This window comes from Lupinus angustifolius, chromosome LG08 (genome assembly GCF_001865875.1).
Source record: "Lupinus angustifolius cultivar Tanjil chromosome LG08, LupAngTanjil_v1.0, whole genome shotgun sequence".
Classification (NCBI taxonomy): domain Eukaryota; kingdom Viridiplantae; phylum Streptophyta; class Magnoliopsida; order Fabales; family Fabaceae; genus Lupinus; species Lupinus angustifolius.
In genome coordinates this window covers 7211095-7225033 of record NC_032016.1, presented here as the reverse complement: position 1 = coordinate 7225033, position 13939 = coordinate 7211095, and the positions used below count along the sequence as shown (strand labels likewise).

Below are 13939 nucleotides of genomic sequence, written 5' to 3'. Positions count from 1 at the left end.
TGACTTTAGAGTTATTCTTTTTGAGACTCAAACATTCATGGCCAATGATATATAAAAGTGTATTATTGATTGATATTGTAAAGATTTTCATATCATAACTAACTAGATTGTCGCATATGCCATTTCTTGGTTACCCTGGAGAAATATCACTTGATGACTTTAAAGGGCCTCATCATAGCATTGTCTTCATGATCCAATATCTGCATGAAAGTGATGTATCATGAGTTAAGATGCACAAAAACAACATAAAAAAGCTTAACTTTTTTCTAATCTAAAGGTCATGGCAAAAAAATATTGCACAATCTAAAGCATAAATATGATTTTTCAACTAATTACCAAAAATAAAATAAATAAGATTTGTGTACTTACGTGACAATGATACGCATAACCAGGTTCCGCGGTTGCGTCAAATGCATATGATACATTAGTGTGTATGTAAGAAAACCTCACAACAATTTTTGTAACAAACCCAGGACTCATCTTGTACACATTTTTCCACCCTCTCTCATGAGCCAGCACCGTTACTTTCTTGCCACGTGTATAATTCCCCACGTGGCACTTGATCGCATCGTTGAGTTTAGTCATGCATTTCTTAAACTCCTCCACTTTCACCAACTCCGTTTGTTCCAACACCTTGAACAAACCCAAGTGAATGTGCAATGGATGATTATCCTCTGTTAAATTTATCACATACCAAATTTCAGTGGACCCCACCTTCGGTGTTTCTGTAACTGGTGCTTCGTACGGTTTCCCATTTATTAACAAATGAGTTGGCTCGTCAATACTGCTAGCGTACTCGTACATAGCAATGTATCGTGTCTGAGACACACTAGATAAATCCACACTAGGGTACTTTATCAATGTTTTAGGAATCCGTGACTTGTCAACCGTTCGTTTCGGTAAAATAAGGAATTTCATAACCTTGTTATTAGCTTCATTGACCTTGTCACCGGAAGGGTAAGGATACGGTGCATTGTTAGCTAGAATAGCAACTTTACTCCTTGATTTAGAAAAGTCAACAATAATATCAGTGATCTCAGATGGCCCCAAAAGAGTTTCACTAGTCTCCACTGGCTTTTCAAGATAAGCAGAATCTGATCCTATGTGGATGAATCTTAAACCGTTGGTGAAGAAGAATCTGAAGAATCTAGCATTGCTGGCATTAATTATACGAAACCTATATTTCCGTTTCCGTACAGTTAACCGTGGCCAAGCTTTTCCGTTAACTATAATTGCGTCACCAAAATACTCTGGTTGCCACTGTGGGTGTATAGAAGGGTTGTTCCCGGTGGAATTCATGTAGATGGATCCATCGGTTCGAAAACTACGATCAAACACGATCAACGGTCGATCGTAGCGTTTACCATGAGGTAGGCGAAGTGGGACTTCGACCGATGGGTGACGGATGATGTAGGCCCCAATTAAACCAGCGAGAAGGTTGACTCTGGTCAGCCCCATTGCATGGTCATGGTACCATAAATTCCCTGGATGTTGATTATTAGGATAGCGGGAAACCTTATTGGTCCAAGTGGGTCCCTTGTGTTTGAATCCAGCGGTGAACCATGAGTTTGCGTTTCCATCGCTTTCAGGACCGTGGATCCCACCGTGGAGATGAACCACTGTGGGGATACCCTTTGTTTTGTTGGGATGTGCTGCAGGGATCGTTGGATCCCATGGAAGTATGTGATTTGGAGGGAGGTGATTTTGCCACGTCACGTAGGTGTTAACACCATGAATTGCCTCGATGGTTGGGCCAGGAACCGTTGCTCTAAGGTGGTTTAGTCCATAAGCATAAACGGGTGTTGGAGGGAGGTCCCTGTGAAATTTCTGCAAAAACAAACTTAGTCAATGATGTATAATAATATATTATGTATGTAAAAACTCTACACTTGTAAAGTATAAACATTCATAAAAGTTATTGAAATCCATTATTTCTAAATAATGGATTATCTTTGAGATTTCTTAGTCGTTTATTTTCTCTATGATTAACATTTTGCCAAACAAATAAATTAGTCAGAACAGAAAAAGGGAAATAAAAGAAAATTGAAAGACAACATGTTCTAGAAGCATCTCTCGGATTTGTGGATCAAACAATCAAAAAATTCTGAAGAATAGTATATTTTGCAAACATTGAAGCCTTGAAGGTACTAGATGCTAATTTTGATAAAATTTTAAATTTGAATACTCTCATTTTTTCCTATATCTGGATTATTTTTTTAATTTAGAAGTTAAATAGTATGTTTTTTACTCTTATTTAATATTTTCTTTCAAAAAATTATCAACATAAAGGGGGAAATAAAATATGTAAACGACAATATAAAATGACACAAATAAATAAACAGGAATAAAATATATGATATCATACACATTTTATTTAAATAAATCTTTTTGAATAATTGATATGATAAGATATGAATAATTGATGATATAATAATAGTATAAAAACTCATATACATGCATATATTTGTTCTCTTTTTTTAAACTAAAAACAAATTCTAAATAATATATATTTTTATTAGTACAGGTGGTGTAATAATTAAGGTTATGACATTTGTGTGGATGAGGGGACATATCATGAATGTGGATCCAGACTTGATGGCACTGGGTGTATGGAATAAATTCTTTGCCTAATTCCAATGATTTATATGTCCACCGAAATACATTAATATTATTATATTATATATCATTCGTTTTAATTTTTATTAAAACTTTAAATAAAATATGATGATTTATATATTAATTATATATAAATATTTATATTATATATAAATTTTTACATTGCTCATACATGAATTTTATATTCATAAAAAATATATGCTATCAACTTTTATAATCAAAAAAATAAAAGTAAAAAAGCACATATAGAATATAAAGTATACTATAAAAACAATCATGAAAAGGTCTTGGGTTACGTTTTTTATAATAAGGAAAATGGGACAGAAACAGCTAACTCAATAAAACTTCCTTAACTTGTTATTTGAATGGAATATAAATTTATATTTTTTTATGGAAATTTATATTTCTCCATAATAACAAAGAAAGTAGGTGATATATATATATATAGAAAAGGATGTATGCACTGACATTGTATTATCCATCATTGATGTTTAATTATTGTTAACTTTTCAAAATAAGTAATCCAAATGAAGGATGGATAATAATGTATATGTGTATAAATCTTTACACTGTCAGTGTACAGATTTTATACTCATATATATTAGTCTATAGAAGATTTATGATAGGGACTAGGATTAAGAGCAATTCATCTCTCATCAGCTTTACCTTAAAATGGTAAATAAATATTTACATACATTTAATACATTATCTATTATTAATTTGATTTGCTTTTTATTTGATTAATGATTAAATATTAATAATATATGAACCCATAAAAACAAAAGATTTGGTATTATCAAATATCAATAATCTTGTATATCAGTATATCATGCCAATACCACAACAAATAATTGCTCATGAGTATCACACCCACAGAAAAAAGTTACCTACAATATGCAATACATTGGGAATCACAGCAAATAATAACTATCCAGAAGTATCACGCACAAAAAACAAAATAAAAAAGAAATCATATAGAAGTAAGTATATATGCAATACACTGCTTAATGACTATTTAAGAATATTCTGGAAAATTATAAAAAATGATATTCTGTTTTAATTTCAGAACCATGGAATAGCATACTATGTGGTTTTGTTCTTAAATATTATAATCCTTAAAAATCAAAACTCAGATAGCTTATATTGGTTTTGTTCCAAGCTATAATCCAAACAAAGCAAAGAAGAAAATGGGCATGCCACTTTTAAGAGAGATTATAAAAGGAAAAGAAAATTAGACATACCCATTTTTTCTTGTACATGCCAATATTGAGATATTTGGATTTGGAGACACCATCGACAACCTCGTAGCCTCGGATTCTAGGCATATCTGGAAGTTTATCAACAAACATCTTCAACTTGGATGCATCTATAAGATTATCTGAAGCTAAGGAACATGCAATGGAACAAAAAATTGCGAAAAGAATGAGTATTTTGTGGAACAATGTTTTCTTCATGTCTATGTTTTTTCTCTCCTCACTGGAATGGAATAAAGTGAGAGGAAAATATATGGAGAGAGAAGATATAAGGGAGAAAGAGAGGCGCACTGGTAAGAGGAAAGTAGAGTCTGCAACTGAATCGAGACTTTTTTATAATACCAAATCAACTTTAATTATTTTCCCACTTCAAAATAAGAGTTTATGATAGGAGAAAAATATGTATATCAATAGAGTAAGAGTTTTTTATACTGTCATTATATCATTTATCATTTATTATTTATTATTATTGACTTTTCAACAAAAGTAATTCAAATGAATGATGGATGATACACTAACCTCGTATATATCTTTACACCGTTAATACATAAATTTAATATTGTGATGATATATTCAATGTGAAGTTTTTTAAAAGGGCAGTATTTCATGTAGCATTAATCCGTATTATTTTTTACCTTTTTTGAAAATTAATAATAGTTAAAATGCAAATGATAAATGATTTAATACTGATATAAAAATATTTACACAGCCAATATACATATTAAATCCTAAAAATAATTATTTATTTTGATCTAATCAAAATATGATAAATTATACATATTTCTCCTAAATTTTTTAGAAATTACATAAATCATTTCTTCATATTTCACATACAAAAAACCCCTGATTTATGAATGTATATTACACTGATAATATTATGGACCATTAAATGATAATATCATGTACTATCATATATATGACAACTCATGTGAATTTTATATTAACACTCATCCATAGAACAGATTCTGTCAAAGTCCTCTATAAAACTATGACTGTAAAAAGTTCAACCAAAACCAATTCCTCTCCTTTATGCTAACAAGTAATAATAGCTTCTTCAAAAGGAGAAGAAAAGTTCAATACTTCAATGTCAAATTACCAAATACTTTAACTCTTAGGATAAAGCATCATCAATTAGGATAAGTACAAAAACATAACTATAATGTTCATTATTATATTATATGACATATGGATAATTAATTAAACTAAAAATGATATTTTGTTGGTTATCAATTAAAAATGATATTATAAATATGTGAATGTAGCTAAATATGTTTTTCTTCTTCTCAGAGGTGTAAAATTTTAAATACATCACTGCAAATGGTTTACTTCTTAAGTGCATAACTTTTAGGCTTTTACCACAAAAATATAAGTATATTTATTTAATTTCTCATCCGTTCCCAAAACTAGGCTACATCTTTATTATTACTTACCAAAACGTAAAGTTTGACTATATGAAATTGTGGTGTATGGTAACTAACTAATTTTATTTCCATTTTACTAGCATTATAGTTGTCTTTATTCCTTTATTTAGTGATGTAAAAACTGATTCATGTTATCGATAAACTAGTTACAATACTGATATGATATAATAATTAAATCGGTCATGCAGTTATACCATTAAAATAATCAAACAGATTAGAATTGACAGATTTCAGTTAAACTGTACCAATCATAATGTACTCGTGGTCAGTTTTCATTAAAATTATTTTTTTAAAAGAAAATAAAAGTAATTATAATTTTCTTTATTGATTTTTATACATTAAGATTACTATAATATTATGTATGTCTAATTTTACTTATATGTAATTAAACTAGTGAAGTAATGGTTAAACCAATATTCATCGTATCAATATGTTGACTAGTTTAATGAATACTACCGTATTAATAACACTACCTTTTATCTAGCTGTCCTAATTAGAAATATTATATTTACTGTAAATAGTTCAAAATTTTCTATAACTTCTAGATATAATATTTGCTTTGACAATTGTTGAATTTTGCACTACAATATATAATTATACTTGTTAATATTACTGTTGTGATGTTATGAAATGGAATCCTAATAATCACATGTGTTTTTATTAAATTATACATATACATATATATTAATTATTAATCTAAGTTAATAGCTCTTCAATCTTTGCAAAATATAAATCATATACAAATTGGTAAAAATTATTGCTTGACTGTGACAATGATATAGACAACTATGTTTTTTATAAGTTTTAATCTTTAAATACTTTATATAAGTAATTTATTCATATTAATCAGACAATAAATTGTTGGAAATTTTTCATAGAAATGTGGAAATTCTGATGATCATGACTTTGTTTCTACAATATAATGTTTATGCCCATACATAAACCTAAATGGAACAATCATGATCCAGACCGAAGAAACCCCAATTGATTTCATGGTGAAGAAGAAAAATATACCTTGATTAACCATTTAGAATTTCTAAGGTATGTGAGTGTGATGATCTTCCAGATGTTAGAGCCTGATGGTTTTCTCTTACCTTCACTAGAGGGGAATCAGAAATCCAAGGAGAGTGTGATGCTAGATGTAATTATGAATTGTGTGTAGTTTACTTTTGGACAACTCCTCTTTAACACACCTTTATTTTCATCGGCCATAAAAGTAATATTGGCAGTTACTACTTAAGTTGCAATAGTTCTAATTCAGTCCCTTCATCAAATCAGAAATTGCCTGAAGGTATCTACACTTATAATTTTTCATGACACATATGCCCTTAGCCACCAATTTAATTACTGAAGATCATTTTATATTTGGCTAATTAAATAATGATCATAACACAATTATAGAATTATATTTGTGACTTATTGTCAGAAATTTTAACATAAATATATAACATATGTATAATATAAATATATATCAGAAAGTTTGTGGGGTACATGCCCCAATGCTCACCTTTTGGGCCGGACCTTCTTCTTTAAAATTGATTTCCTTTCTAATACTATAATATAAGAGGAAATGTGATTTTCTAACTTATGAAATTATATAATTCATAATTTTATAAACAAATATGGACACTTCAAAAAATTACCACACATAATTCATACCATCAACCAATCATACATCAGTGTATGTGTGTGACTTCTAAGTTTCTTTTTAGATTCAAACATCTATATCCAATGATATATGACAGTGTATTATTGATTGATATTAATTGTAAAAATCTCCATATGATTACTAACTAAATTGTTGGACATGCCATTTCTTGGCTATCCTCCAGAAACATCACTTGATGATTTTAGAGTTTCTTTTTTTGAGACCCAAACAATCTCAATGATATAAAAAACTGTATTATTGATTGATATTGTAAATATCTCTATATAATAACTAACTAGATTGTTCCATATGCCATTTCTTGGTTACCCTCGAGAAATGTCACTTGATGATTTTTAAGGGCCTCATCATAGCATTGTCTTCATGATCCAATATCTACATGAAAGTGGTATGTGCCATGCGTTAGTATTCACCAAAACAACACACCATGCTTACATTTGATACTCTAAGGTTATGTTAGCTGAGTGTCGGAATGGAAAAAATGGAAATAGAATGGTTCGGAGTTATCTTATTAGTAAGTTCAAATAAGATTTTTCTACCAATTACCAAAAATAAAAGGCATATATTTTTTTTGTACTTACGTGACAATGATACGCATAGCCAGGCTCAGCAGTTGCGTCAAACCCATAGGATGCATTGGTGTGTATATAAGAAAACCTCACAACAATTTTTGTAACAAACCCAGGATTCATCTTGTACACATTTTTCCACCCACTCTCATGAGCCGGCACCGTTACTTTCTTGCCACGTGTATACTTATCCACGTGGCACTTGATCGCATCGTTGAGTTTAGTCATACATTCCTTAAACTCCTTCGATTTTACCAACTCTATTTGTTCTAACACCTTGAACAAACCCAAGTGAATGTGCAATGGGTGATTATCCTCTGTTAAATTTATCACATACCAAACTTCAGTGGACCCCACCTTAGGTGTTTCAGTAACAGGTGCTTCATACGGTTTCCCATTAATTAACAAGTGAGTTGGTTCATCAGTGTTGCTAGTGTACTCGTACATAGCAATGTATCGTGTCTGTGACACACTGGATAGATCCCCACTAGGGTACTTTATCAAAGTTTTAGGAATCTGTGAATCATCAACCGTTTTATTAGGTAAGATAATGAATTTCATAACCTTGCTATTAGCTTTATTGACCTTGTCACCGGAAGGGAAAGGATACGGTGCATTATTAGCTAGAATAACAACACTACTCCTTGACTTAGAAAAGTCAACAATAATATCTGTGATCTCAGATGGCCCCAAAAGAGTTTCATTAGTCTCCACTGGCTTTTCTATATAAGCAGAATCTGATCCTACGTGGGTGAATTTTAAACCGTTGGTGAAGAAGAATCTGAAGAATCTAGCATTGCTGGCATTAATTATACGGAATCTATATTTTCGTTTCTGTACGGTTAACCGAGGCCAAGCTTTTCCGTTAACTATAATTGCGTCACCGAAATACTCCGGTTGCCACTGTGGGTGTACAGAAGGGTTGTTCCCGGTGGAATTCATGTAGATTGAACCATCGGTTCGAAAACTACGATCGAACACGATTAGTGGTCGATCGAACTTGTCACCATGAGGTAGACGAAGTGGGACTTCGATCGAGGGGTCACGGATGATGTAGGATCCAATTAAACCAGCGAGAAGGTTGACTCTAGTCAACCCCATTGCATGGTCATGGTACCATAAATTCCCTGGATGTTGATTATTAGGATAGTGAGAAACATTGTTGGTCCAAGTGGGTCCCCTGCGTTCAAACCCAGCAGTGAACCATGAGTTTGCATTTCCATCGCTATCAGAAGCGTGGATCCCACCGTGTAGATGAACCACTGTGGGAATACCGTTTGTTTTGTTGGGGAGTGGTGTAGGGATGGTTGGATCCCATGGAAGTATGTGATTTGGAGGGAGGTGATTTTGCCACGTCACGTCGGTGTTAACACCATGAAGTGCCTCAATGGTTGGGCCAGGAACCGTTGCTTTATCTTGGTCTAGTCCATAAGCATAAACGGGTGTCGGAGGGAGGTCCCTGTGAAATTTCTGCAAAAACAAACTTAGTCAATGATGTATAATAATATATTATGTATTTAAAAAGATAAGTATATGTCATAAATTATATTTTCCGCCCCCTTACGATGTTTTTTAATTTTAAATTTTAAAAATTATTTTTATATAAAATAATTAAATAAAATACATGTCATATTTCTAATGTCAGGATGAGATAATTTATTTCATCATATATGTATACTATCATCTAAAAACTCCACAGTTTATATAGTATAATCTTTTCTAAAAATTATTAAATTTAGTATTTCTAAATAATGGATTATCTTGGAGATTTCTTAATCATTTACTTTCTATGATTAATATTTTGCCAAACAAATAAATTAGTCAAAACATAGAGTAAGGAAGGAAAACTAAAGACAACATGTTCTAGAAGCATCTCTCGGGTATGTGGATGAAATAATCAAAACATCCTGGAAGAATATTATTTTGCAAACATTGAAGGTACTATATGTTAATTTTGATAAAATTTTAAATTTAAATACTCTCTCTTTTCCCTAAATCTGGATTTTTTTTAATTTATAAGTTAAATAGTATATTAATTAATGTTTTTTACTTGTACTCTTATTTAATATTCTCTTGATTTACATAAGTAATTAGAAAAAATAATCAGCATAAAAGGTAAAAATAATAATATGAAAACGACAATAAAATTAATGTAAAATGAAACAAATAAATAAGAATAAAATATATGATATAGTATGATTTTGTTTAAACTAAAAACAAATTTTAAATAAAATCTATCCTATTTATATTAGTTCAGCTGGGTGTAATAATTTAAGGTTATGACATTTGTGTGGATGGGAAGACATAGCATCGATGTGAATACCTGGATGGCACTGGCTGCATGGAATAAATTCTTTGCCTAATTCCTAATGTAATGGAATTATGCCTTTTGGAGAATATATTTTCGAACTTAATTCTTAGTTACTTTTTTCTAGAATATATATAAAAATATATCGTAACAACTTTTATAATCGAAAATAATAATAAAAGCACATATAGAACATAGAGTATATTATAAAAATTATCATTCAAAGTTTCTGGATTACGTTTTTTTATAATAAGGAAAACTATTGAAAAGGGGCGAGACTCTGCTATAAATGTGGGGAAAATGGGACAGAACTCATTAAAACGTCCTTAACTTGTTTTTTGAATGTAATCTAATTTATATTTTTTATGCAAGTTACTATTTCTCAATGGAAACAAAGAAAGTAAGTGATATATACCGAAGATTTTTTTACTGGGACTAGTAAAATTGTGAACATCGAGTAAGAAAAACTAGCATAAAAGAGAAATCATTTATCAATAATGGGAAGTGATCTACTTACTTCAGGAGTAAGTTTTTTAAAATTTTAGCTATTAATTTTAGAAAAATGTAATAGTTTAGATATAATATAAAATAAGTTTACTTTTGGAGTAAGTGGATATCCGAATAATATTTACACTACTTCTACTGTCTTCTAGCTTTATTGTTTCGTATACCATAAAAACTAGTGTCGTGAGATTTGGTGAGGAGCTTCTCATTTCCCGTGAGGGTTACTATAAGTATAGATGACAAAACAAACATTGTCTCGAACGTGCTTATATAGCTTGTATTTTTTGTAGGTATAATGTATAAATTTTGTCTATTTCGCTTGACCTGTTTTGTCTGCTAAGTTCGCAGACATTTCTGTTGGGCAATACAGGCAGATCACGGACAGTCCATAAACATAATTTAAAGAAAAAAGTAAGAAAATTTTAAATAAGTAACGATTAATATGATTTTTAATCCTTAAAAATTATAATATAATGTAAATTGTTAAACTTCATATAAATATCTAAACAAATATTAATTTTTTATCTTTAACTACTTATTTAATTTTATTTTATTTATTATATAATTTTTTTATTTTTTTTAATTACACAACAATGCTCGTGGGTCGCCTACTGGGTCGTTTTAAAATGGGCAAAGCATTGAATTTTGTCCGTCAAACTAATGCGGAGTTGTCCACGCCCGCTTAAATTTTTGCAGGCATTTACTAGCATTAGTGAAACGGGTCAGACAACCCGTTTTATCATCTCGAACAGTAAGTCTGGTAAGTGAAAGATGTATAATATGTTCAAAAATTTTATACATTCAATATATCAATTCATTTATATTATTTTTAGAGAGTTATCCTAATTGAATATAAATGATGAATAAAACTAATATATAGTGGTAGGTGTATATATTTTTCCTCTCAACTATCAACAAAAAAACAAAACAATCGATATTGTAAAATATCAATAATCGCCAAAATCACTCATTAGTATCATACAGAAAAAGTACCTAAAATTTGCAATACACTGGGAATCACAGCAAATAATAACTTTCTAGAAGACTAGAAGTATCACGCACAAAAAAAAAACAAAATATAAAACAAATCATATAGAAGTTTATATGCAATACATAGCTTAATGAATATTTAAGAATATTCTGGAAAAATAAAATAAAAATTATACGTGGTTTTGTTCTTAAATAGTAGTATAATCCTTAAAAATCATAAACCAGATAGCTTATATTGGTTTTGTTCCGAGCTATCATCGAAACAAAGCAGCATGCCCATAACTAACTAACGTCTTTTTAGCGTGACTCTTCCAATAATAAGTATTACTCACAATAATCAAACATTTAACATTTATGAAAGACAAAATAGAAAAGTAGACATACCCATGCCTTCTTGAACATGCCAATATTGAGAGATTTGGATTTGGAAACGCCACCCACAACCTCATAGCCTCGGATTCTAGGCATATCTGGAAGTTCATCAACAAACATCTCCAACTTGGATGCATCTATAAGATTATCTTTAGCTAAGGAACATGCAATTGAACAAATAATTGTGAAAAGAATGAGTATTTTGTGGAACAATGTTCTCTCCATATCTATCATTTTCTCTGCTCACTGGAGTGGAATTCAGTGAGAGGAAAATGTGTTTAGAGAGAAGATTTATATAAGGGAGAAAGATAGGCGCACCGGTAAGAGGAAAGTAGAATCTGCAACTGAATCGATACTTTTTTTCTAATACCAAATCAACTTTAATTAATTTTACATTTAAAAAATAATTTATTATTTTGATATAATAAAGAATATAGTAAATTAAACACACTTTTATCTCACATTTTCATAAAAAAAACTAATATTTTCTCAAAATGTGTAATTATCCCTTCTCATAAGTGTCTTAAAAATCAAATTATTGACATTTTAGTCTTTTTAAGATCTAACAAACATTTATACCATTAGATAATGTGTTATTTGTATTTTTTTTTCCTTTTTGCACCTCCACCAATAAACTAATTTATAGATGTAGATTACATTGATGATCTGGCCATTAGTAGGCTGTTAAAATAACATTATCATATATGATTTAATGAAATATTATTACAGCTCAAATTTATATCTAACACCCATGTAATTATAAAAAGAACAGAGATTCTGTCCTCCAAGAACTAAAACTGCGAAAAGTGTCAACCAAAACCAATTCCTCTACTTCGTGCTAACAAGTAACAATACTTCTTCAAAGGGAAAAGAAAAGTTCAATAACAAATTGCTAAATTAGGATATGGCATCATAAACTAGAATAAAAGTACAAAAAATTAATATAAAAATAATTATAATTATTCTTTTTTATATGAAATGTGGAAAATTAATTAAATTAAAAATGATATATTTTTTTGTTATCAATTAAAAATGATATTATAAATATGTGAATATAAATAAATATGTTCTTTTTTCTTAAAGATGATCCACTTATACTATGAATAAGTTAAAAAAACTTACTTCACATCTTAGTTATTTATTCTATAAAAATCTAATATTTCATATGATTTATATTAGTCAATAGATCTAGACTATTAAATTTTTATCATATAATGAATGACTAAAATGTAGAATAAATTTTTTTCTTCATGATCACATCACTTCAAATGGTTTACTTCTTAATTGCTTACCTTTTGGGAATCAAATATATTTACAAATATGAGTTTAATGAAATAATCGGATGCTTAATAGAGACTAATATGAAAGAAGAAGCCAAAAATAATCTTTGGAAGGATTAGTTGAAAGAGCATGGAAAGGTAGGAAAATTATACAACATAAATATACTAATTTTCAAAAAGAAAGTGAAACCATTAATAAAACAAAAAAATATGAAACAAAAAAAGATATCTAGGGGTAGAGGTGACAAAAAAATACGACTTGTGGATATCACTAAAATACTCGTAATAAGTACCCATAAAAACTATTTATGGGTAGAAACATGTATTATAATATTCGCTCAACAAGTACTCGCATATTTATAAATTTATTTTTCAGTTAAATATTATATATACATTATACATTTTTAATTATTTTTAATTATATATTGTCTATTTTATTATTATTTTATAATGAATTTTAGTGATTAAAATATAATGATATATTTAATATGTATATAAATTTTATTATTAATGTAATAATTATTTTTTATATATTAATTATTATAAAATATATAAATATATATTTAAACTTAAAAATTATTGGTTACCCTCGTATATTCGCTACGTACATGCAAATATTACATGTATAAATACTGGAAGACACTACTATACACATATGCTCTATTGCCATTACTATCCACTTGAGGAAGTATAATATACACAAAGTGGTATATATAAGATTATGCAAACTTTAAGAGTAAGAAATATGATAGTCCTCATATTATAATAATGACAATATTGGTAAAGAGAAATAGAGGATAGTATGATAATATATAGTCCTATATTATTAGAACAAATACAAAAATGACAAGAAATAATAAACAATGTTAATTCTTGGTTTTGTAATTCAGTTTTGTTAGTTGATGGAACTTTCTATTTGTAGGTTGTTAGTTAGTTAACCATTGCTATAAATAGTAAGGC

The 13939-nt window shown here is 29.3% G+C and overlaps 2 protein-coding genes across 2 annotated transcripts; both read right to left on the bottom strand.

The window, feature by feature from the left end:
* Positions 1-4134, bottom strand: LOC109354415 (multicopper oxidase LPR2-like). The gene is made up of 3 exons (XM_019596905.1): positions 3858-4134; positions 370-1827; positions 1-200 (listed from the first exon to the last, which is right to left on the bottom strand). Exons 1-3 carry the CDS (start codon positions 4068-4070, stop codon positions 147-149), a joined length of 1725 nt encoding a protein of 574 aa, XP_019452450.1. The 5' UTR covers positions 4071-4134; the 3' UTR covers positions 1-146.
* LOC109354414 (multicopper oxidase LPR1-like) lies at positions 6946-12044 on the bottom strand. Its single transcript, XM_019596904.1, has 3 exons — positions 11712-12044; positions 7538-8995; positions 6946-7331 (listed from the first exon to the last, which is right to left on the bottom strand). Exons 1-3 carry the CDS (start codon positions 11931-11933, stop codon positions 7278-7280), a joined length of 1734 nt encoding a protein of 577 aa, XP_019452449.1. The 5' UTR covers positions 11934-12044; the 3' UTR covers positions 6946-7277.

Coding starts and splice junctions, on each gene's coding strand:
- LOC109354415 (XM_019596905.1), bottom strand. CDS start 4,070: ATGAAGAAAACATTGTTCCACAAAATACTCATTCTTTTCGCAATTTTT. Junction 1,828..3,857: donor GCATGTACAAGAAAAAATGG/GTATGTCTAATT, acceptor TTGTTTTTGCAG/AAATTTCACAGGGACCTCCC. Junction 201..369: donor GTTATGCGTATCATTGTCAC/GTAAGTACACAA, acceptor ACTTTCATGCAG/ATATTGGATCATGAAGACAA.
- LOC109354414 (XM_019596904.1), bottom strand. CDS start 11,933: ATGATAGATATGGAGAGAACATTGTTCCACAAAATACTCATTCTTTTC. Junction 8,996..11,711: donor GCATGTTCAAGAAGGCATGG/GTATGTCTACTT, acceptor TTGTTTTTGCAG/AAATTTCACAGGGACCTCCC. Junction 7,332..7,537: donor GCTATGCGTATCATTGTCAC/GTAAGTACAAAA, acceptor ACTTTCATGTAG/ATATTGGATCATGAAGACAA.